The 22198-nt window shown below is 47.1% G+C and overlaps 1 protein-coding gene across 8 annotated transcripts in view; it reads left to right on the forward strand.

The window, feature by feature from the left end:
• The window catches only part of LRRC20 (leucine rich repeat containing 20), a 186207-nt gene that overhangs the window by 8825 nt on the left and 155184 nt on the right, over positions 1–22198 (forward strand). For all 8 annotated transcript variants that reach the window (XM_054033573.1, XM_054033575.1, XM_054033578.1 and 5 more), the window contains exon 2: positions 6343–6472. In XM_054033573.1, coding sequence (XP_053889548.1) covers positions 6343–6472 — 130 coding nt within the window. The remainder of the gene's footprint in view (positions 1–6342; positions 6473–22198) is intronic.

Here is a 22198-nt window from a genome sequence, read left to right on the forward strand (position 1 = left end):
TTAGATGGAGAGACTGCCAATTACAGGGAGGTCACACTAGTCAAGGTTCCAGACGCACATAAGTAACAGGAATGTCACTGACACCCTGGTTACATGGTAATCACTCTCGCTAACCCATGAAAGCCGAAAAATACCAAGAAAATAAAAGGGCAGAGACCTGAACCCTAATTTACAGGGAGTTCACTTTGCCACACGTTCCTTTCCTTCGCCTCCATTTCAGTGATTTGTTTTTGTTCCTCCTATTTTTCTGCCGTTTCTTGGATACTTCCTTCTTGTCTGCTTGTCCTTAGAGGTGCTGGAAACAGAAAAAGTTTGTCAGAGAGCCTTAGACAGGGCTGAAATTCTTGCTACAAAAATCAGCGATATATTTTAATTACATAGTGATTATAAAGGTTGTATGAAACAAAATGTAATCCACTAAGAAAAGCCTGTAGTGGCAGATTTATTCCAAATCTTTCAAAGGAATTTGTATTTTTTTATTTTATCTCACATTGGTGCAGAATCTCTCAGTTTCAAGACCAAAGCGAGGCAGAATCCCTGAGGTTTGGCTGCAGAATTCCAGACTAGGTTTAAAATGAGTGTGATGAGCCATGATTATGTCCCATTTCAAAGGGATGGTATAAACATTGCCTTGGAAGACCTGCAGCCAGATTACACAGTGGTCACTCTGACCAGCTGATTATGTGATAACACTTCAGCCCTTTCCCACCAGCCACATCCCCTTGGGTCTTACTGCCTCAGCAGCACTTTCCTTCTAAACTCAAGCCCTTCCCATCACTCGTGCTACTGCAAAGTTTCCCACCTAATCTGAACCGGCACGAATTCACGGCTTCTCAACTTGCTCCTGCCATCTCAGCCATCCTTCTACCCCAGCCTCTTCCCACACCTTGTTTTACTCCCTCAGTGCTTCCTACCTAAACTCAATCCCTTCCTACCATTCATGCCTCCCCAGAGGGTCTCCTCCAATGTGAGCTACTGTAATTCATGGCCTTCAGCTTGCTCTTGTCTCCCCACCTCACCGCCTCAGCCTTCCCCCTCTCTGTCACTTCCCCCCAGCTTCAGATCATGCACCCACTTTTACTGCCTCAGTGCTTCCTGCCGAAACTTGATCCTTTCACACCATTTGTGCCACCTCAGAGCTTCCCATCCAACCTAGTGCCGAGAGCTGCCTCCCTAACTAACTCTGCTGCTTCTTCCTGCTAGAAAAACAGGAACTCACTTTTTCCTTTGCACCAGGAGCCCTAGCTCATACCATCTCCATACCTCCTCCTGAGCCTACGTCCATCTCATGCCAATTAACTCTCACTACCCTGGCTACACTACAGTTTTTTAGTGCACTACCTCGATGGGAGCTAGTGCAAGTATTTCTAGTGAGTAGGGAATCCTACCCTAACTCCAAATGTACACGGAGCGTTAGAAGTGAGGCGACGGTGTGACCTGTGGCAGCATATTGCACAGAAACAACGCTAAAGCTTCAGGTCAGGAAGTGCAATATCTTACTTATCTCAAAACAGTCTAATGATCACAGGGATGTGTCAGTGGGGGGTGACCTGAGATGTATTTTTGACTTGTAAGCCGTCAAAGCCCGTACTCTAATTATTAATAAATAATTCCTAATAGACAAAGGCACAACAGTCTATCATTTATTTTGGTGACATTTCTAAAAAAAAGTAATCATACATGGATGAATTCCCTAAGACATGTTGACCTTGGAACAAGTAACTGGGAACTGTGATTAAGGAATCAACTTCACCTTTGTGTCTAACCCGCTGCCAGAGCTCCTGCATTGATTGGCTCTGGGTCTTTTGCTGTTCTCTGTCAGGTCCTCCTCATTGGATTTCCTCCCCCCACCCCCCTGCTGCAGTTCGGCTGTAGAGGCAGCTGTTGCTGCTCTTCACAATGGTTGGAGGAAACAGGACAGACAGAGCTGGGAGTTCAGGCTGAGCAGCAGCAGAGTGGGTCTGGTGCTGGGTAAGAGATCGTTTCCCTCTTCCCTCCTCTCGCACAGAGAAAAAGAGATTAGAAGAGTTTCCTCCTCCCCCTCACACACAATGGGGCGTGTGGATACTGCCGAACTCCCCGATGGACTGGGGCTGCCAACGCAGCCCGGGAGTTTGCACTTCTCAATGCAGACTGCTAACATGCAATAGTCTGAACTTGTTTCGCCTGGTGGCCTGAGGGGTTGCATCCACCAGGTCCAGGAAACAGTGAGAGTGAGAGTCCCGCAGCTGAAAGTGAAAGGAGGCTATTGTAATGCATGCAGCCTGCTTCGTGCATTTCCGCAGAGCGCTCCTGCTGCAAAGGCACTGAGGAGAAGGCCGCCCCCCTCTCTTCTCTCCCCCGGCCACTGCCCTAAAGTGGGACACGTCTGGAAACAAACAACTACTTATGCTGTACATTTTGGTGTTAGAAGTTGGAAGTTGAACATGAAAGTGTGGAGAGGGTGAAATGCCACCTTCTGTGGCTTTGAGGGGTCTCCCTGCCTCCTCATAGTTGAGTCAGGGTGGCATGTGAAGTAATTGTAGGATGTATGCAGATATTGCTGTTAATCGTCCTTAGTTTTCCCCATAAATGAAAAAGCAAGCTGCATTGGATCAATGCAGACTGTGACGCTTTTGGTTGTAATATCACTTGGGTTTGCTTAGGGAATATTGCAGCCCAACTTAGTGTCAGATTTGCATGGAAAGGTATTTGGGTTCAGAAGTCTTGGCTTTCTGCCACTAGTCTAGTTGACTGAGTGGTAAAAATCAAAATACTAAATATAGGACCACTGCTGCTGGATCACTGTCTAGGAGGGCTTAGGCATACTCCTTAGTAAAGATACCAAAAGCATCCAAAAGAGGCATGACATGGAGATGTGCTGCTCGGCCAGGTACAGACTGGGGTTTTAGGCTACTGCTTTCTTGCATGATGTTACTAGATGTATCCACTGATCCTTTTCTACTTCTTTTCCATTTTGGCTCATCTGTTGTTCTTACAATTCTTTTTGAACCAAAATTCTTTGTAGTTTGTCTCCCCAGTTTTCTATTAATTCATGCCAACAGAAGTGCCAGAGGTCCCCTTGGAAAACAAAATAGATTAATAGATTTTAAGGCCAGAAACAACCATTATAATCTGATCTGGTGTGCATAACACAGGCTATAGAATTCCACCCACTAATTTCTGCTTCAAGCCCATAACTTCTGAGTATTGTGGTCTCAGAAAAGGGGCAGTCCAATCCATCACTGAGCATTACTGTTACTGGTCTCTGCATCCTAAGACATTCAACCAATGCCCTAATCAATCACTATGATTGCTTCCTAGCAATTCATTTCTGCATACTTCCAGGTGAAGTTTAGAGTTGGTTGGTGGTAGGAGAGGTAGTTAGAGGCAGAGTTTTGCCTTCTGCTCAGTAAGTGAACCCTAGTAAAGAGGTAATGGAGATCAATGTGTCCTAGAATTCAAATCCCCCTGGGGAACACCCCAGAGAAGGCCTGGTATTAGAGGCCTGCTGTCTTAATTGCTGGAAAGTTCAGGTTACTGAAAACACAAGTCTTTTTGTAAGGACTAGTGAACTGAACAGTTACTCTTCTGGATATACCTAGGTTTCATTTGTGTGTATTGTTTCTCTGGTTCCTTTTTTCTATGCTTATTTGTATGTTTTTTCTGGGCCTCAATTTGTGTGTAAATAACTCATAGAATCATAGAATATCAGGGTTGGAAGGGACCTCAGGAGGTCATCTAGTCCAACCCCTGCTCAAAGCAGGACCTAATCCCAACTAAATCATCCCAGCCAGGGCTTTGTCAAGCCTGACCTTAAAAACCTCTAAAGAAGGAGATTCCACCACCTCCCTAGGTAACCCATTCCAGTGCTTCACCACCCTCCTAGTGAAATAGTGTTTCCTAATATCCAACCTAAACCTCCCCCACTGCAACTTGAGACAATTACTCCTTGTTCTGTCATCTGGTACCATTGAGAACAGTCTAGATCCATCCTCTTTGGAACCCCCTTTCAGGTAGCTGAAAGTAGCTATCAAATCCCGCCTCATTCTTCTCTTCTGCAGAGTAAACAATCCCAGTTCCCTCAGCCTCTCCTCATAAGTCATGTGCTCCAGCCCTCTAATCATTTTTGTTGCCCTCCGCTGGATTCTTTCCAATTTTTCCACATCCTTCTTGTAGTGTGGGGCCCAAAACTGGACACAGTACTCCAGGTGAGGCCTCACCAATGTCTAATAGAGGGGAACGATCACGTCCCTCGATCTGCCGGCAATGCCCCTACTTATACAGGCCAAAATGCCGTTAGCCTTCTTGGCAACAAGGGCACACTGTTGACTCATATCCAGCTTCTCGTCCACTGTTACCCCAGGTCCTTTTCTGCAGAACTGCTGCCTAGCCAGTTGGTCCCTAGTCTGTAACAGTGAATGGGATTCTTCCGTCCTAAGTGCAGGACTCTGCACTTGTCCTTGTTGGACCTCATCAGGTTTCATTTGGCCCAATCCTCTAATTTGTCTAGGTCCCTCTGTATCCTATCCCTACCCTCCAGTGTATCTACCACTCCTCCCAGTTTAGTGTCATCTGCAAACTTGCTGAGAGTGCAGTCCACGCCATCCTCCAGATCATTAATGAAGATATTGAACAAAACCGGCCCCAGGACCGAACCTTGGGGCATAACATTCCATCAGGCAAATAACAATCATCCATGGTTTTAGAGATGGAGGGAAGGATTAGAGAGAGGTTAAGTGGCTTGCCCAAATGAGCGCTGCTTCTAAGAATTTTTAAATGAGGCCATATATACTCATTTTGTCTACCTTTGAGACATGCTGTATGAAAGACACGCTATAGGGAATCAAGTAGACATTCCGCCCTGGCGAGACAATAAAAATGGGTCTTGGGACAACATATAATCAGATGCAGATTAGCCACTAGGCCAATGGGGCCTATGCCCAGGGCCCCCCAGAAAAATGGGTGCCCCAGCTCCGCCCACCTGCCCGGTGCTTCCCCCAGGGAGCAGGGTTGGGGCGCGGGGGCTTGCCCCACTCCACATACCTGGTGCTCCTGCTGGGGAGCAGGGTTGGGATGCAGGGGCTTGCCATGCTCTTCCCGCCCAGCAAGTTCCCACGCCCGCTCCCAGGCAAGAATGCTGGGAAGACAGAGAGGGGCAAGCCCCTGTGGCCCGACCCAACTCCCTGGCAGGAGTTCTGGGCGGGGCTGGGAAAGCCCCATGCCCCCATCACATTTCCCTGGCAGGAGCAGTGTGTGGGGGGGGGCACACTGCAGGCAGAAAGGGTGGGGAGGGGTCTCTGCATATAATAAAGAAAATCCTCCAGAATTTAAGGAGAACATCACAGGTTTTTCTTTTTCCTGTTGTACCCTTCCGCCATCTGAGCATAAGGGATAATCTAGGCCAACAGGTAAATATTCAGAAGATTGTAGGGTCATATTGAATCACAGATAGTCAGGAGTTCTGACGTCCTGAACTACTCAGATCTTCATATAGAGCTCAATTTGTGAGGTTTGGTGTTTTTGGTTTTGGCAGGAGGTGTTAATTTTTTTAATTTACATATTTATATTTGGTGTGAAAATTCAGTATTTAATTATGAAAAAAATAGGTTTAACAAAAGGCAGTCAATAATATTAAGAATCTACAAATGTCTTTTTTTATTTTGATAGCCACAACTGACCATTTTGATTTAAGAATATAACTCAAAGCAATTAATAATTTTGAAGATACATTTACTCATTTTGTAGTCTCTTGGATGGTGCAACAATAATGACAGTAACGAGTAATTAAGGGAGATTTAAAATTGAAGTTCATGGAGTGTCCATTAATTAAATCCAAAATACGGAGTATTTTGTGTAGTTACAGTGTAGTTACATTAGTGGAAAGTACATGCAAATAACTGCTCTTTCTGATTTAGTAGTATTTCACACTTACTTTGTACTATTGCAAATGACTACATAAAATGCAGGGCAATGGGGTATCTCACCCGTTGTAAAAATTCACTATTCACTGCAGAGTGCAGTAGAAAGGAAGTGGGAGAGGAAGGATGTTCCATGGTTAGAATGCCAGTTTAGGACTTGGGAGACCTGGATGGAAGTCCTTCCTCTGCCACAGACTTCCTGTGGGACCTTGGGCGAGTCACTTAGTTTCTCTGTGCCACAGTTCCCCATCTGTAAAATGGGGATAAGTAGTTGTGAGGTTAAATGCAGCAGATTCTGCTTAATAGCAGTCCTGATATTAACTTCTGATTAATAACATTTTGCCAGGAATAAATCCTGTCCCATTGACTGCTATTTTTACTTGTCACTTTCATGATATGCTAGCACACTGGACCCTCACTGTTTTTATTTCCTCATTGACAGTTTCCTCTGTGGAAGTGCTTCCCTGGTGGGACTAGGTGTGGTGCCTGCATGGAGAAAAAAATGGGGGAAGCTGTAGCCAGAGTTGCCAGAAAGGTGAATGAAACAGTGGAGAATGGAGCAGAATCCCTAGGTGAGTTAATCAGTCTGGCTTTGCTCACAGTGTGAGTTGGTCCCATACAGAGGGGCCCTTCAACTGGGGACACTAGGCCATGGTTCTCAGACTTTCATTTAAAAGGGTGTTACCAAGACAGCTGGAGGATGGTTTTAGTTTTCCTACCAATTTGTTCCTTTTATATTTTGAAAAGTGTTGATTTCTCCATCTCCCGATCCATGTTTGCAAAACGAGCAGAGGCCAATGTGGCTTCTTGCACTTTATTAACCATGCTAACATGCGCATGCCAAAGTTATGTCATTAGGGATGTGCATGGACCAGAAAATAGTGTTAATAATTAACTGTTTGCAGCAGAAGGATACTTTAATTATTTTCATAATACAGAAACTTTTTTTGTATTTATTTTGATGGAATTGTGCATTTTAAAAGTCTGCCGATTATTGCCAGGTTGGTTAGCTATCTGGCAGAGGTCCCTGTGTCACCTATTTGGAGTAGAGACTGCAGCCTGCTGTGCCCCCAACCTGGTATGCTGACTAACAAGTCCTTTGTAGGAGGATGGAAATAATATTCTCTTTGAAAATGTCAGATCTGTTTGTAAACAGAGGGCTGGATTCTGCTGTCCTCAGTGTCCTATTTTACACTGCACTGGTGGTATAAAGGGCCTGCAAAGGGAGTGGAAGCAGCCCTTACAGATTGTTACAGGAAGGGTTTCCCCATCGAGCACAGAGCCAGCACAATTGTCCTGTGCTGGCTCTCGTTGCATCACAAGACCTTGTGGTATGGTAAAGGAGTGAGCAGGCCTAGTTGGACCACACTGCCCGCTGACTATTCTGTGCTGGTGGATGTAGGGTGACCAGATGACAAAACTGAAATATTGGGACGCGGGGGGGTGGGGTGGGTTGGGGGCGGTGGAGGGGAAAAAAAAAAAGCTGCCGAAGCGCCCCCTCCCACCTCTACTCCGCACCAGTTCGCCTCATCTCCACCTCCCCCCGTAGGGGAAGGTGCCCAGCTGGTGCAATCCCACGGGTGGTCCTGGAGTGGGGGCAGCAGGCCCCAGCCCCCCGTCCCGCTCGGGTCCCGCAGGGGAACGAACGGGGCTGCCGCTGCCTCTGCCCTGGGACGGGGGGAGGGATAGCCCAGCGGTTTGAGCACTGGCCTGCTAAACCCAGGGTTGTGAGTTCAATCCTTGAGGGGGCTACATAGGGATCTGGGGCAAAATCGGTACTTGGTCCTGCTAGTGAAGGCAGGGGGCTGGACTCGATGACCTTTCAAGGTCCCTTCCAGTTCTAGGAGATAGGATATCTCCATTAATTTATACATTTAATTTATGTGGCAGGAGGTGAAGCCCCATGAGAGTCCCCTCATGGGCAGCTGCTGTCCCCCCACCCCCACCCATGGGCGTGTATAGGGAGCCGGTTCCCCAGGCCAGACCCAGGGCTGCCCCTGCAGGTACCGCCATACAGCTGATCGGCGCAAGCCTGGGAGGGAGAAGGAATGCGGCGTGCTTGGGGAAGAGGTGGGGATTTGGGGAGGGATCCAATGGGGGAAGAAGGAGGCGGAGTCGGGGGGGGGGCGCAAGCCCCTCCGGGCTCTGTCTGTGCACGGGAGCAGAGGGCAAAATTGCTTGTTTGCCCATTGGTCGTGATGCGGGACAAACTAGCAAATATCGGGATAGTCCCAATAAACTCTGGACGTCTGGTCACCCTAGGTGGATGACTCCATAAGGAGTCCTTGTAGAACAACATCAGTTAGGGCAATATCTGTGATTGCTCCAGTGTATGCCAGGGACTGCTCTAGTCTCCAGTCACCTCCACAGTCTGTGAGGTAGAGAGGTGACACACAGCCATCTGTATTCCATCCCTTTTCCGTGCTGTGTTGAGCTTGGTTTGGCTGCTGCCCCAAATGAGGACCACAGTCTTTGTATTGTACCTGGTCCTCTCCATCTGACTGTAGGGAGATGTACAGTCAGTACAGAAACCAGTCATTCTTTCAGTTCTATCAACACTATCATCTTCTAATATGTCACAGATGCATTCTTTATTCAGAGTATAGAGTCCACCACTATAGATGACAGAGACAGTTAGTACTGGGGGCTTGTACAATCCCAAATCTATTAAAATGGCAAATTTTACAACCGTATCCTCAGTCAAAGGTAACTGTCAGCACCCCTTAGTGAAATCAGTGAGGGCCATATAGTTGACTTAGCCCAGTGGTTCTCAAACTTTTGTAGTGGTGACCCCTTCACACAGCAAGCCTCTGAGTGTGACCCCCCCCCCCCAGTAAATTAAAAACACTTCTTTTTTATATTTAACACTATTATAAATGCTGGAGGTGAAGTGGGGTTTGGGGTGGAGGCTGACAGCTCGCAACCCCCCAGATAATAACCTCGCAACCCCCTGAGGGGTCATGACCCCAGTTTGAGAACCCCTGACTTAGCCCTATTTTATCTAGTAAATCATCTGTTCTTCATATTGAACACTCATCAGTCATTAGTTTATGGCTTTCCACGCAGTAATGGGAATTGTCCACGTAGTTCGGAAATTAGGCCTACCAGGAAGACCACAGGCTCTTAGAAAGTGTAACTGATTCCTAGTTATCATTTACCGTATATACTTGATCATAAGCCAGTTTGTTTATAAGCCGACCCCTCCCCTCCCCCTGAGATGGATAAATAAAAATGGAAAATTTTTATGACTCATTCATAAGCTGACCCTATAATTCAGGGGTCAGCAAACTTTGGCTCCCGGGCCATCAGGATCAGCTGCTGGTGGGCCGAGATGGGTTGTTTACCTCGAGTGTCCACAGGCACGGAGGTAAACCTAAGTAAACAAAGTGTCCCAGCACGCCAGCTGCTTACCCTGACGGGCCGGGACAGCAACTGGTGGGGAAATGTTTTGGAGGGTGAGAAGCTGGAGGTCAGGGGAGTAACCCCTGTGACCACCCCCCACATGACCCCACCTCTGGCCCGGGACCCCCACATTCTCCCCATCCCATACCTTCCCACCTTATCTGGGGAGGGCCAGGGGAGACTAGATGACCTCCTGAAGTCCCTTCCAACCCTGATATTCTATGATGTCTCTGGCCTGGCTGGAGCTGCTCCGGCAGGCTGGGCAGCGCAGCCGCAGCCTGTTCCAGCGGGCTGGGTCAGGTGGCATGGCCGCAGCGGGCTGGGTCAGGTGGCATGGCCGTACCATGCTCCGGCGGGCCAGTGTGAGGACACAAAAAGCCCCCTCTCCCAATTCCCTACTTTGGGTGCACTGAGCATGCTCACCCGAACTCACCATGCCCAGTAACCTTCGCTTTTGCGTGGTGGAAACTGCAACTAGTTGCAGAAGTGGAGCTGCAGCTGCTTCGGAGGGTGGGGGAGAGCAGCGTGGCCAGAAGCAGACACACTCTGACCCCGCCTCTTCCCTTCTGGCTGTGCTGCCGCTCCTTGCTCCCTCTGTTGGGGGGAGGGGCTGTGTCCCACCTCTCCCTCTCTAGACCCGTTCATAAGCCGATCCCTTTTTATGGTGCTTCCCTTTTTTACTACAAAAATTTGGTTTATGAATGAGTATATATGGTAATTAATTTCTCTTTATTCTCTATCAGTGTCCTTGGGTGGTTTTTAAGCTGGCTCTTTGAGTAGAATTTGACATCCTGTGTGCAGCCAGAAAGGTGCGTGAGCTCTGCAGGATATGGACTGGTTTTTTTTTTTTTTTTTTTCCATTTGTATAACCTTTGACGTAGTGGGACCTCAATCCTTAAGTGGCTCACTTGGATGCTACCATAATAAAATATTAAGAATAAAAAATCTGAGCTTGATTGAAATGAAAATACCTCAAGAACAGTTGAACATCTTCTACAGCTGTTCTTTTTGCTCCTTCATCTGTCAGTCTTCATGCTTAGCTGGGGAAATAAGAGAGCCTCTCTACTTTCTTTTAGATCTACTTCTGCTTCTACTTTCTCACTTCATTCTTTAGCACGTAACAGACTGATAGTGTGACTATGGTACGATCAGTTCAACAGCATGCTCCTGAGGGGCCCCACTGCATGAACTTTGTATCTTTTAGGCCTAGATGATAAGAAGGACATGGGCAATTTTAACATGCTTTCACCAATATGGCTGAGATACTGGCAAGTTACTGTCTGCCCTTCAGTCTTCTCCCTCTGGCACCCTTTGGAAGTTCTATCTTGGGTGGCCTCTGCCCATCCAGCTAAGGGTATATCTACACTTTGAAGTGGAGGTATAAATTCCAGCTCAAGAGGTCATGCATGCTAAAAATAGAGTTTAGCTGTGGTGGCGCAAGCAGTGAGAGGGGCTAGCTGCCCCAAGCACATGCCTGTAGGAAATGTGGAGAGCCCATTTCAGGTGGCTAGCCCATCCCGCTGCCGTTACTCTCTTTTTAGCGTCCTAGCTTGATCAGAGCTAGTGTGAGTCATGCATGTTGCCTCGAGCTGCAGTTTACACTTCTAGCTTGAAGAGTAGAGAACCTGACTGGGAGTAAGTCTAGATTTAAAAACAACAACATAATGAACTGTATGATAAAGCCCTAATTTAAAAAATTAAATCAGAGGACTGGCTTGCTTTAATTAAATCCTCATTGGGTCTAGTTACTTACTGCAACTTCTCTCTTTAGGCAGGTGGAAAGTTTTCTAAATACCCCACAGGCATAGCTGGTTGCCTAGATCAAATCCTCTTCTCCCAGGAAGAACATCCTTCCCTTAGCCAGCCCTCTGCCTTCTGGAGGCAGCCATCATAATGAGCTCCATCTGGGATGCTTACTACTTCCCAGTGCCTACTTTAACCCTTTCCTTACTTCTTAGGTGCATGGCTTTGTAAATAGTATCACACATCCATTACCCTCTCTTGGCCTGATGGAAGCATTTGCTTCCCTATTCCTTTAGAACTTTGTTACCAATACCTTTCTTATTCTAGCAGATACTGTATAGTTTCCTGGCTCATCCAGAAATAAGCCCCTAGAGCTTACCATGACAGGCAAACTGACAAGTGAAGGACCCACCTTTCTTCTCCAATTTGTGTTTTTCTAAGGGCACAGAAAAGGGGTTTATATCTCCATCCTCTTATTTGGGGAACTGCTTGATATCTGTTTTTAAACTGTGAGCAGGGCCGGCGCAACCCATTAGGCGACCTAGGCGGTCGCCTAGGACACTACAATTTGGGGGGCGGCGACCGCAGCGGTATTTCGGCGGCGGGACCTTCTGCCGCCTCAGTGGGGGGCAGCATTTCGGGGCAGGACCTTCCGCCGCCTAGAGCGGCAGAAAAGCTGGCAGCGCTCCTGACTGTGAGAGACCAACCCATCTATCCCCCAACTAACAACTCATGGGTACTCGTGCCTTCACTTCAGCCATGTCTCTTTCAAGACACTGATTTTTTTTCTGGGTTTGCTCAGTATCTGGAAACTGGAACTTATCCCATGTGCTCCTGTTGAAACAGACTCACCTTTTCTTCTTCAAGTGCTTGTTCATGTCCATTCCAATCAGATGTGTGCGTGCCATGTGCACGCCAGCCAGAAGATTTTTCCCTTAGCAGCGTCTGTAGGGTCGGCCTGGGCACCCCTGGAGTCACGCCTTCATGGTGCCCAATGTAGGGCCCTGCCGACCCCCCCACAGCCTCAGTTCCTTCTTACCGCCAGTGACGGCTAGCTGGAACAACGCTCGCTTTTGCTTGCAAGCGCTTTTGGCAGTGTCCTCTTCAGTTTTGATTGTAAAATAGTGTAAATAGTTTCAGGTATCAGAGGGGTAGCCGTGTTAGTCTGAATCTGTAAAAAGCAACAGAGGGTCCTGTGGCACCTTTAAGACTAACAGAAGTATTGGGAGCATAAGCTTTCGTGGGTAAGAACCTCACTTCTTCAGATGCAAGTTAACGTTTAGTTCTGTGATTGGTTCCTTTTTATCTGTTAGGACAAGGTCTAATATAGAATTCCCCCATCTTGGCTGCAACACTCTTTGAGTTAGGAAATCGCCATCTATAATGTTTAGATGTTTTAGTACTGGCAGCAAGAGACCTCCCACATGTCACATGAAGTACCCAATGATCACAATGTAACGCTATGTCCCATATTCTTCATAGAGATATTGTTATGATATGAATATGGCATAATTCAGATGCTTTATGCAAGATGGGTCATGTGAGGCAGTGGTTTTCAAACTTTTTTCTGGCAACCCAATTGAAGAAAATTGTTGATGCCTGCGACCCAACGGAGCTGGGGATGAGGGGTTTGGGACGTGGGAGGGCTCAGAGCTGGGTCAGTGGGTTGGGGTGTGGTGGTGAGGGCTGTGGGGTGGGGCCAGAAATGAGTTCAGTATATGGGAGGGGGCTCTGGGGTAGCAGGTTGGGATGCAGGAGTGGGGCAGGGCTCTGGGCTGGGGGTGCAGGCTCTGAGGTGGGGCTGGTGATGAGTGGTTTGGGGGGCAGGAAGGGGCTCTGGGTTTGAGGGGGTGCTCAGGGCTGGGACAGGGGATTGGGGTGCAGGGTGACCTCTGGCAACTCCCAGTCAGCGGCGCAACAGGGTTCTAAGGCAGGCTTTCTGCCTGTCCTGGCACCATGGACTGTGCTTGCCCTGGAAGCAGCCAGCAGCAGGTCTGGCTCTTAGGCGGAGGCACACAAGCAACTCCATGCAGCTCTCCCCCACAGGCACTCCTCTCCCCGTGCGCAGGTTGCAGAACTGCTGACTCAGGACTCTCGTGCAGAGTTCTCGGCACTGGTGGAGGAGGGTCTCCCGAGCTTCCCTACAGGCGGCATTGGACACAGCAGATGCAGCCTCATGTACAATAGCCATGGGGGTTGTAATAAGGAGGGGTTCCTGGTTGCAGGTCTCTGGTTTTCCCCTTGAGATCCAGCAAACAATCCAGGATCTCCCCTTCGAGGGTTCAGCGGTCTTTTCTGACCAGATGGATAACCTTGGCCTCTCCCCGCGTGGTTTCCTCCCCCCCCCCCCCCCCCCGCCAGTGGGGGTGCAAAGATGGCGCTCAGGGCTGGGGCAGCTCGCAGGAGCCAGACCTGCTGCTGGCTGCTTCTGGGTTGCAGCCTGGTGTCAGAACAGGTAGGGACTAGCCTGCCTTAGCTGGGCAGCACCGCAGTGGCAAGTCCCCTGCTGGTTCCTTTAGCCCACGGGGTGCTCCTTGAGATCCACAGGGACCGAGCCCTAGTGATACTGATTAGCTCCAGCCTGGCCACGCCAGCACTAATTCACATCACTCCTGGAAATGTCCGTGGCAACTCCGGTCACCCTACCACTCGTCCCGGACCTAATCATGCAGGATCACGGCCGCCTACGGCACCCAAACCTCGAGTCGCTCCAGCTCACTGTGTGGAAGATCCATGGCTGAATGCGGTGTAGCTGTCCTGCTCTGATCAAGTCAGGCAAGTTCTCCTTGGCAGTAGAAAGCCCTCCACAAGGGCGACATGCCTTGCCAAGTGGAAGAGGTTCTCCATCTGGTCGGAGTAGCACCATCAGTTGCCGACGCTCGCCTCGGTGCCATTTATACTGGACCACCTCCTCCATCTTAAGCAACAGGCTCTGTCCATAAGGATCCACTTGGCCGCCATCTCCACCTTCCATCCAGGCGCGGATGGCTACTCAGTCTTCGCGAACCCAATGGTCAGCTGTTTCCTTAAAGGTCTCGACAGACTATACCCGAAGTGCGACAGCCTATCCTGGCTTGGGACCTTAATCTAGTACTTTCCAGACTGACGGGTCCACCATTTGAGCCACCGGCGACGTGCTCCCTGCTTTCTCTCTCATACAAGGTAGTGTTTCTGGTGTTGATAACCTCAGCTAGGAGAGTGTCGGCGCTTAGGGCCCTCACATCAGAGACTCCTTACACTGTATTCCATAAGGACAAGGTTCAGCTCAGGCCTCACCTGGCTTTTCTCCCTAAGGTTGTCTCCCAGTCAGGGCTGGCCTTACCATGAGGCGAACTGAGGCAGTCGCCTCAGGTGCAGACTGTGTGCGGGGGTGGGAGGGAGTGCTACTAGGACCCAGAGTGTAGAAAATTTGTCTGCTGCTGGTGCATATGTATTCTCTCTGCTCTAGATGCATAGAGTGGAGTGCTGTGCTAGAGGAAGGAGGGCACAAGAGACCTAACAGGCAGGCAGGATAAAAGGTGAGAAGGAATAACAGAAAGCAGCAGGAGCTGCAGGGAGAGAGGAGGAGCTGCCTCTTATGTACCTCTCTGGCACCCCCAGGAGTCTGAACTGATTAACACCAGCTTCTTGGGGAGCTTCCTGTTTCCTGCTGCTTCCCTGAACCCACTTGAGGAGAACAGGCAGTCAACTGAAGTAGTAGGAGCCAGTTAGGCCCTTAAGACGCTGATATCTGCCCTCACTCAGGCCCTGCTACCAGCCTGCTTATTTGTCCTCTTCATTTGAGTGTTGAGAACTGCTATAGCTGGCACAGAACAGCAGTCATGAGTGAAAGAAGAAAATGCCCCTCTGGGACGGCATTCAAAAGAAGCTTTTCTATCTAAGCAGGAAGGAGCTCTCCTGAGATAGATAGATAGATATAGACACAAATGTTCACGGTGAGCCTTCCGGCCCCAGTGAGGATGTGAGTGGTGAGGAGATGCCTGATCTTCCAGTTAGAGTGCAGGTGACCTGGCAGCTACTGCAGCACCCATATCTCCATCTCCAATGAATGTAACCATGCACATTCCTGAAGAAAAGTGTAGATCAGAGAAGGGTGTGGTGGAGGCACAAGAAACAGCTGCTGCTGAGTTTCGTTCCTTAAGTCTAGATGATCCAGGACTGTGAACCCACTTGAGCAGTAGCCCGAGGGACTTCCTTGTACTGCATGGGCCACAGCAAGTGAAAAACTTCGTTCCCCAAAGACAATGAAAATAGAAGTTTCCATCCAACACATTACTGGCATGAAATCCCCAATGGTGACAAAGTGCAGAGGCCATGGCTTATGTACTCAAAAACCCAGAATGCTGCATACTGTTTTTGTTGCAGACTCTTCAAGTCTAATATTCCAGCCACATTGGATTCTATAGCAACAAAGGACTGGTAAAATCTGGCTAGAAATCTGGCAAGCCATGAGAAGGCAGCAAATCACCAGACAGCATTCCATAGGTGGAAAGAGCTTGAGATGAGACTAAGGTTAGAGGCCACCACAGATGATCAGCATCAAGAGAAGATTGTATCAGAGTCTCTTTACTGGCAAAACGTTCTGAAAAGGCTCATTGCCATTGTGAGAATACTTGCTACCCAAAACCTAGCACTGCGTGGCACTTCAGATCAGCTGTATGTGCCAAACAACAGAAACTTCCTTAAAATTATGGAGCTGATGGCTGAGTTTGATGCTGTACTCCAGGAGTATCTAAGACCGGGGTAGGGAAACTACGGCCTGTCCTGCCCGGCCCTCAAGTTCCTGGCCCAGGAGGTTAGCCCCCAGCCCCTCCCCTGATGTCCCCCCCACCCCCGCAGCATCAGCTCGCTCACTCTGCCGCTGGCGCAATGCTCTGGGCGGTGGGGCTGTGAGCTCCTGGGGCAGCACAGCTGCAGAGCCCGGCCTGACCCGATCTCTGTGCTGCATGGTGGCAGCGTGGCCCAGCTCCAGTCGGGCGGCGCAGCTGTAGCGCCGCCAGCCACTGGTGCTCTAGGCAGCGCGGTAAGGGGGCAGGGAGGGTTGGATAGAGGACAGGGGAGTTCGGAGTGGTGGGCAGGGGGCGGGGGTGTGGATGGTCGGGGGGAGAAAACAGGGGGTTGAATGGGGGCAGGGGTCCCAGGGAGCAGTCAGGAAGGAGGGAGGTTGGATAGGGCGGCAGGGGGCAGTCAGGGGCAGGAGTTCCGGGGATAGGGAGAAGGGGTGGTTGGATGGGGTGGCGGAGGTCCGGGTGCAGTCAGGGGACCAGGAGTACAGGGTGGTGGTGGATGGGGCAGGGGTCCCAGAGGGGCCGTCTCGGAACGGGGCGGGGTTGGATGGGGCAGGAGTCGTGAGGGGGGCAGATAGGAGGTAGGGGCTGGGTCACGACCCCCTCCCCTAACCGGCCCTCCATGCGGCCCTCAGGCCAAAAAGTTTGCCCGCCCCTGTTCTAAGAAGAGTCGCCACCCAAGAAATGTACACACCCCACTACCTTGGAAAAACAATTCAAAATGAGATCATACAGTTACTGGCAACAAAAGTCAAACAGAAGATTGTGACAGATCTGAAGTCAGCAAGATATTATTCTGGACTGCACACCTGACATCAGCCATATGGAACAGGGCTGATTGGGGAAGTAGCCACAGCTGGGCCACGCCCCAATCAGGCCTCAGCTGGCTCTATATAAGAAGGCTGGGAGCCAAGAGCTCAGCAACAGAGGGTCCTGTGGCACCTTTAAGACTAACAGAAGTATAGGGAGCATAAGCTTTCATGGGTAAGAACCTCACTTCTTCAGATGCAAGTAATGGAAATCTCTAGAGGCAGGTATAAATCAGTATGGAGATAATGAGGTTAGTTCAATCAGGGAGGGTGAGGTGCTCTGCTAGCAGTTGAGGTGTGAACACCAAGGGAGGAGAAACTGCTTCTGTAGTTGGAAAGCCATTCACAGTCTGTTTAATCCTGATCTGATGGTGTCAAATTTGCAGATGAACTGAAGCTCAGCAGTTTCTCTTTGGAGTCTGGTTCTGACGTTTTTTTGCTGCAGGATGGCTACCTTTACATCTGCTATTGTGTGTCCAGGGAGGTTGAAGTGTTCTCCTACAGGTTTTTGTATATTGCCATTCCTGATATCTGACTTGTGTCCATTTATCCTCTTGCGTAGTGACTGTCCAGTTTGGCCAGTGTACATAGCAGAGGGGCATTGAGCTCAGCAGTCTCTCTCTGCCTTCAGAGGGAGAAGGGCCTGGCTGCAGTGACCTAGAGACAGAATACCTGAGTGGAGCAGGGCTGGGGATAGGCTGGGGAGCTCCAGCCTGGATAGTCCTAGGCTGCGGCCTAGTAGGAGGTCAAGGGGTACTGGGGGTTGCAGAGGGCAGCCCAGGGCTAGTCCAAGGCAGTAGGTCCAAACCCCCCTTGCCAGTGATAAGTGGCCTATACTGCAGTCTGCCCCAGGGAGCGGGGGCTAGTTGGTAACTGGCAGTGGCCTAGTGCTGAGGCAAGGTGGGGTAGTGGTAGGGGTTCTCCAGGGAGGGGAAACCCAGATCTGTGGGGTACTGCCAGGGGGCAGCATCCCAGTAATAGGGGCACTGGGTCCTGGGAGGGACATGGAGGCCAGCAGAGGACAAGGCGGATCACTGGCCTGCAGAGGGCGCTCCAGATGCTGGATGAGCTGATTCCCCGAAGCAACCAGTAGGGGGTGCCGCAGGGGTGAGCCCGGACCTCTACAGTCATACGTAAGACTTTACAGTTGGACCACTAATACCACTACTCCAACAGCATTTAACAATAAATCCCTACCAGCAAAACTACCTTTGATTCTCAATCTCACCCTTCTATATATGTACCAGTTTTGACAACTTTCACAATATTTGTTTTTTCTTAAAACCCCAGCTCCCAGAATCGCCCAATTCTGGGAATCCCATCTTTAATGAAAAGAAAGGTCAAGTTTCTAATTTTCTTATGGTTACAGAGAAAACTTGAAAATGTGATTTGAGTGCACCCTACAGGCACAGAAACCAGAAAGCAAATAAAAAGCACCCAAACTTTATTTTTTACTAAAAATCTCATGATTTTTTGGGGGCCTGACTCTTGATTTATAAATGCTCCGGGTTGGCAATACTGGGTGTGTTTAGACAGACTTCTGCCTGAATAAGGGCTGCGTACAGAATATCAGATTTGGCCTAATTAGTATTGAAAATATATTTTACAGAGGTGGTAGACATGGAACTGACCAGTTTAAATTCCACCAGAACAGTCTTCAGGCCTTACTGACCACATTTCAGAGAAAATGTGTGCCTCTCTTATGTCAGTAGTTTAGGCTGATATGCCTGTTGTTTTTTTTTTTTTTTTTTTTAAAGTAAAAGGTCAAAGTTAAGGCTGAGTGGTGGATCAGAAGTTGCCTTGAAGTTATAGGAGATGGTCATTTGTTACTTGGCAGTGGGGAATTGGTGGAATTCACTGTATTGTGGCATGAACTGGCTTAGTAACGTCTCTAGACTTTATAACATTAATTAAAAACATTGTATGTTGTGTAAAGAAGCTCCATCTATTTAGTTTATCCAAGAGACAGTTAAGAGGTGACTTGATCACATTCAAAAAGTACCTAGGGGTAAAAGATTACTGATAGTAGGAGGGCTCTTTTTAATTTAGCACACAAAGGCATAACAAGATAAAATGTCTGGAAGCTCAAGCTAGATAAATTCATGTTAGATATAAGCAGTACATTTTTACCAGTGAATGAGTAATCATTGGAATATCTCACCAAGGAATGTGGTTCATTCTCTGTCATTTGATGGGGAATTGGTCACTTTAAATCAAGATTGGATATCCTTCTAAATGATATGCTATAGCTCAACCAGAAATTATGGGCTTAATGCAGGAATTGCTGGGTAAAATTCAGTCAGACTTGGATGGTCAAAGTCATCATTTCTGGCCTTTAAAATGTATAAATCTATAGGGAGATTTAAAAATATTTAGGTGCTAGCTGTATTAAATGTCAATACCCTATTACCCTTAACAACCTTTTAACAAATTTTATAGGAAAACAACCTCAAGATCTGCCTCGCAAACACTTACTCCCATGCTTGATTTTTCTCATGTCTCAATGAGGTCTTTTTCTCCAAAATCTTAATTAGTCACGGCAGTTAAATAGGTTTTTGTTTGCTTTTTTTAAACAAAAAGCAAGAGTCAATCCCTTCCCTTCTTAGATACTCAACTTTAATGTTCTTTCCTCTTGTGATATCACACTTTTACTAGTTCTCAAATCACTATAAACTATTCTAGACTATACAGGGCTTCACTTCCCACTTTAATGAACAAAGCGGGGGGAACCCCCCCCCTTTTTTTTCTTTTAAACAAACAAAAATACCTTTTAGACTTTCTTTATACATCAGAAAGAAGCAAAAAAGGGTGCAGAATCCTTTTTCGTTTTTTGTATTTCCTTTGCAGGTTACTGTTAATCCCAAATTTATCTTTACAAATGAATTCCCATACAGGGAGATTGCAGGAAGAGCCACCGTATTGGCAATGATGTGGCATTTGGCAATGGATTTCTTTCCTTGAGGGACCTATGACTGAGATCAAGAGAGGTTTATACCTAAACTGAGACTGGCTACTACTTGTGAATACTTAAATGTTAAAATAATTTAAAACAAACATAAAGACAATCAGAAATATTGGTGTTATCGATCAAACCTGAAATTGACTTGATTCAGTTTGGATAGAAATCCAGTAGGTGGTGCAGTTTCATTTCTTAACAGTGGCTAAAACTAGGTTATTTGATGAATTCACCTCATTCTCATGATTCCTCCAACCCCTCCACACCCTGACAGTGGAAAAATGAATGAGGAGATTTTGAAACTGGATTCAAATGCAGGCTTATCACTGCTGATTATTGTATGGTCTCCCAAATCTTGCTGCTTCTAATTAGACTTGCTGCTGTTTCTCTTTTTTTTTTTTTCTTTCTTTCTTTCTTTTCTTTAATTCCTGTCATGTTTTCCTTCTACTGTCACTTCATATAGCTTAATGTTGTTCTAATGTAGATTGCTTTGGAAGTAAGAATAAATCATTGTCTGTGATATTTCATCTTGATGACAAAAATTAATAGCAAAATAAGAACAGAATGGCTAATGAGTATTTCTGACTAAAAGGAACCTGTTCTGGTCCTCTTAGCAAATTTAGGACCCATAATTCACTGATGTAGGGTTAGACAGTGCAATGGTAAAATCATCTGAATCATGTCCGTTCAGACAGCTTCTTAAATGCGGGAAACTGCTGCAATGAGGAATGACCGCTACAAAGTATGCTGGTATAGATGCAACCGATGGGCCTGATCTAAAGCCCACTGAAGTCAATGTAAAGACTTCCATTGCTTTCAATGGCCTTTGAATCAGACCCTATAAATGAGCAGACGAATATTGTATATTGACATAGATCTTATTTCCAATGACATTATTAGAGAATTTTAAACTTTGGTCACCTATTCCTGTCAAGTCTTGTGCTCACCCAGCCTGTGAGGAAAAAGTCCTATGCAATTTAATAAATGACACCACTAGGATTCTGTAGGAAATTACTGTAGGTTGTAATTTTCTATTAAATTCTGTATAACTTGTCCAACAGGGAGTTTCCCACAAGACCTTACTGTCTGCTGGGAAGAGCCTGGCAATGGCAGTATTTCCTGGGGGCGGTCTTTTACCCTATGGCTCTGACCAAGGGCTCCAGGTCAATTACCACTTAAGCCCCTCCTACACACACACATACACCCCTCCCCCGAGCAGAAGTTTTTCCATGTCTCTGCAAATGTACAGCAGTGATTTATACCTAAAACAGCAAGTGGCCCTTTAAATAAAGAAAACATATTAGAAAAATCAAGAGGAAAACCATATTAAATCAAAACTAAACCATAGAAAATAGCATCTCGTGTAAACAGCACAGCAAGATAAGGTACACTCTTGCAGTCACAGATTTAAGATAACTCTAGGGTGTAAATGAGGACTCAGGTTTGTCCAAATTCCCCAGTTATATCCCCATCTTCACCCCCTGTATCCATTGTATGTCTGTCCCAGTGTTGTTCTACATTGAGTGGAACTCTGTCTTTGCTTATTAAACAGTATGTGTTCCCATCCTCTGTCTCTTCATGTATTCTTTTAAAGCTCTTACAATCTTGCTTATATGTTAGCTTTCCTCTGCATACACTAAAGTCCATGTGCACGCTATCACGCTGTGTAGGTACTTCGGGAGTGTGTGCGTCTCCTGTCACGGTAGTACCTGAGCAGCTAACCAATATGAATGAGTTTATGTTCACTGCACCCCTGTGAGGTAGGTAAGTAATTTTATCACATGAGGAAATTGAGATATGGAAATGGTAAGATTTATGCAAGGAAGACTGTGGCAGAGTTGGAAATTTAACCCAGGTCTCCTAAATTCCAGTATCCTGCTGTAATCACAAGACTACTTTCCCTCCTTGTTGTCTCTTTCAAGTATCAGCTACGAAGGCTTCTCTCTTCTTTTGTTGTTGTTCCAGTCATAAGTAAATATTTTTTTCTATAATTCCCTATTTCTTATTAATACTAATCTATATTGAATTTAATTTCTTGATGGGCAGTCTTTCCTATCACAGGAATACTGGATTGTTTAACTGAAGTGTCAGATGAAAGATACACATTGTTGTTCATAAAAATAATTTGGACCTGTCCTATAAAATAATGTACTATGATCACAATTTAATGCAGTATTGATCTTCTTATTCTTAAGAACACGAAAGAATATGATGGGTGGAAAAATATATGCTTGAGAGCTAATTGGATGCTCAGATTTTTGTGTGTGAAACTCTTTGAATATTTTATAGTGGAATCACACTGAGATCATATGATGTGTGATAATTCATAGAAACCATGGACTCCATTGTAGACAGGAATATTTCATATTGTGGGGTCAAGATCCCAAAAGAGAAACAGAATGTTTAGGAGGTAGGATGGTAAAACTAGTTGACTCAATAAGAGTTGATAAGAATTAGGGTCAAAGGCTGGATCAGACTCCTGTTGAAGTCAAGCAGTCTCTCTCGGTTGACTTTAGTGGGACCTGGATCAGCACCAAAGTGGGTTTCCTATGATGTACTGATGCCTTTCTAGCTCCCCACAGCTCATCTTATGTGAGCCAG

The sequence above is a fragment of the Malaclemys terrapin genome, chromosome 7, assembly GCF_027887155.1.
Source record: "Malaclemys terrapin pileata isolate rMalTer1 chromosome 7, rMalTer1.hap1, whole genome shotgun sequence".
In the NCBI taxonomy this organism is placed as follows: Eukaryota; Metazoa; Chordata; order Testudines; family Emydidae; genus Malaclemys; species Malaclemys terrapin.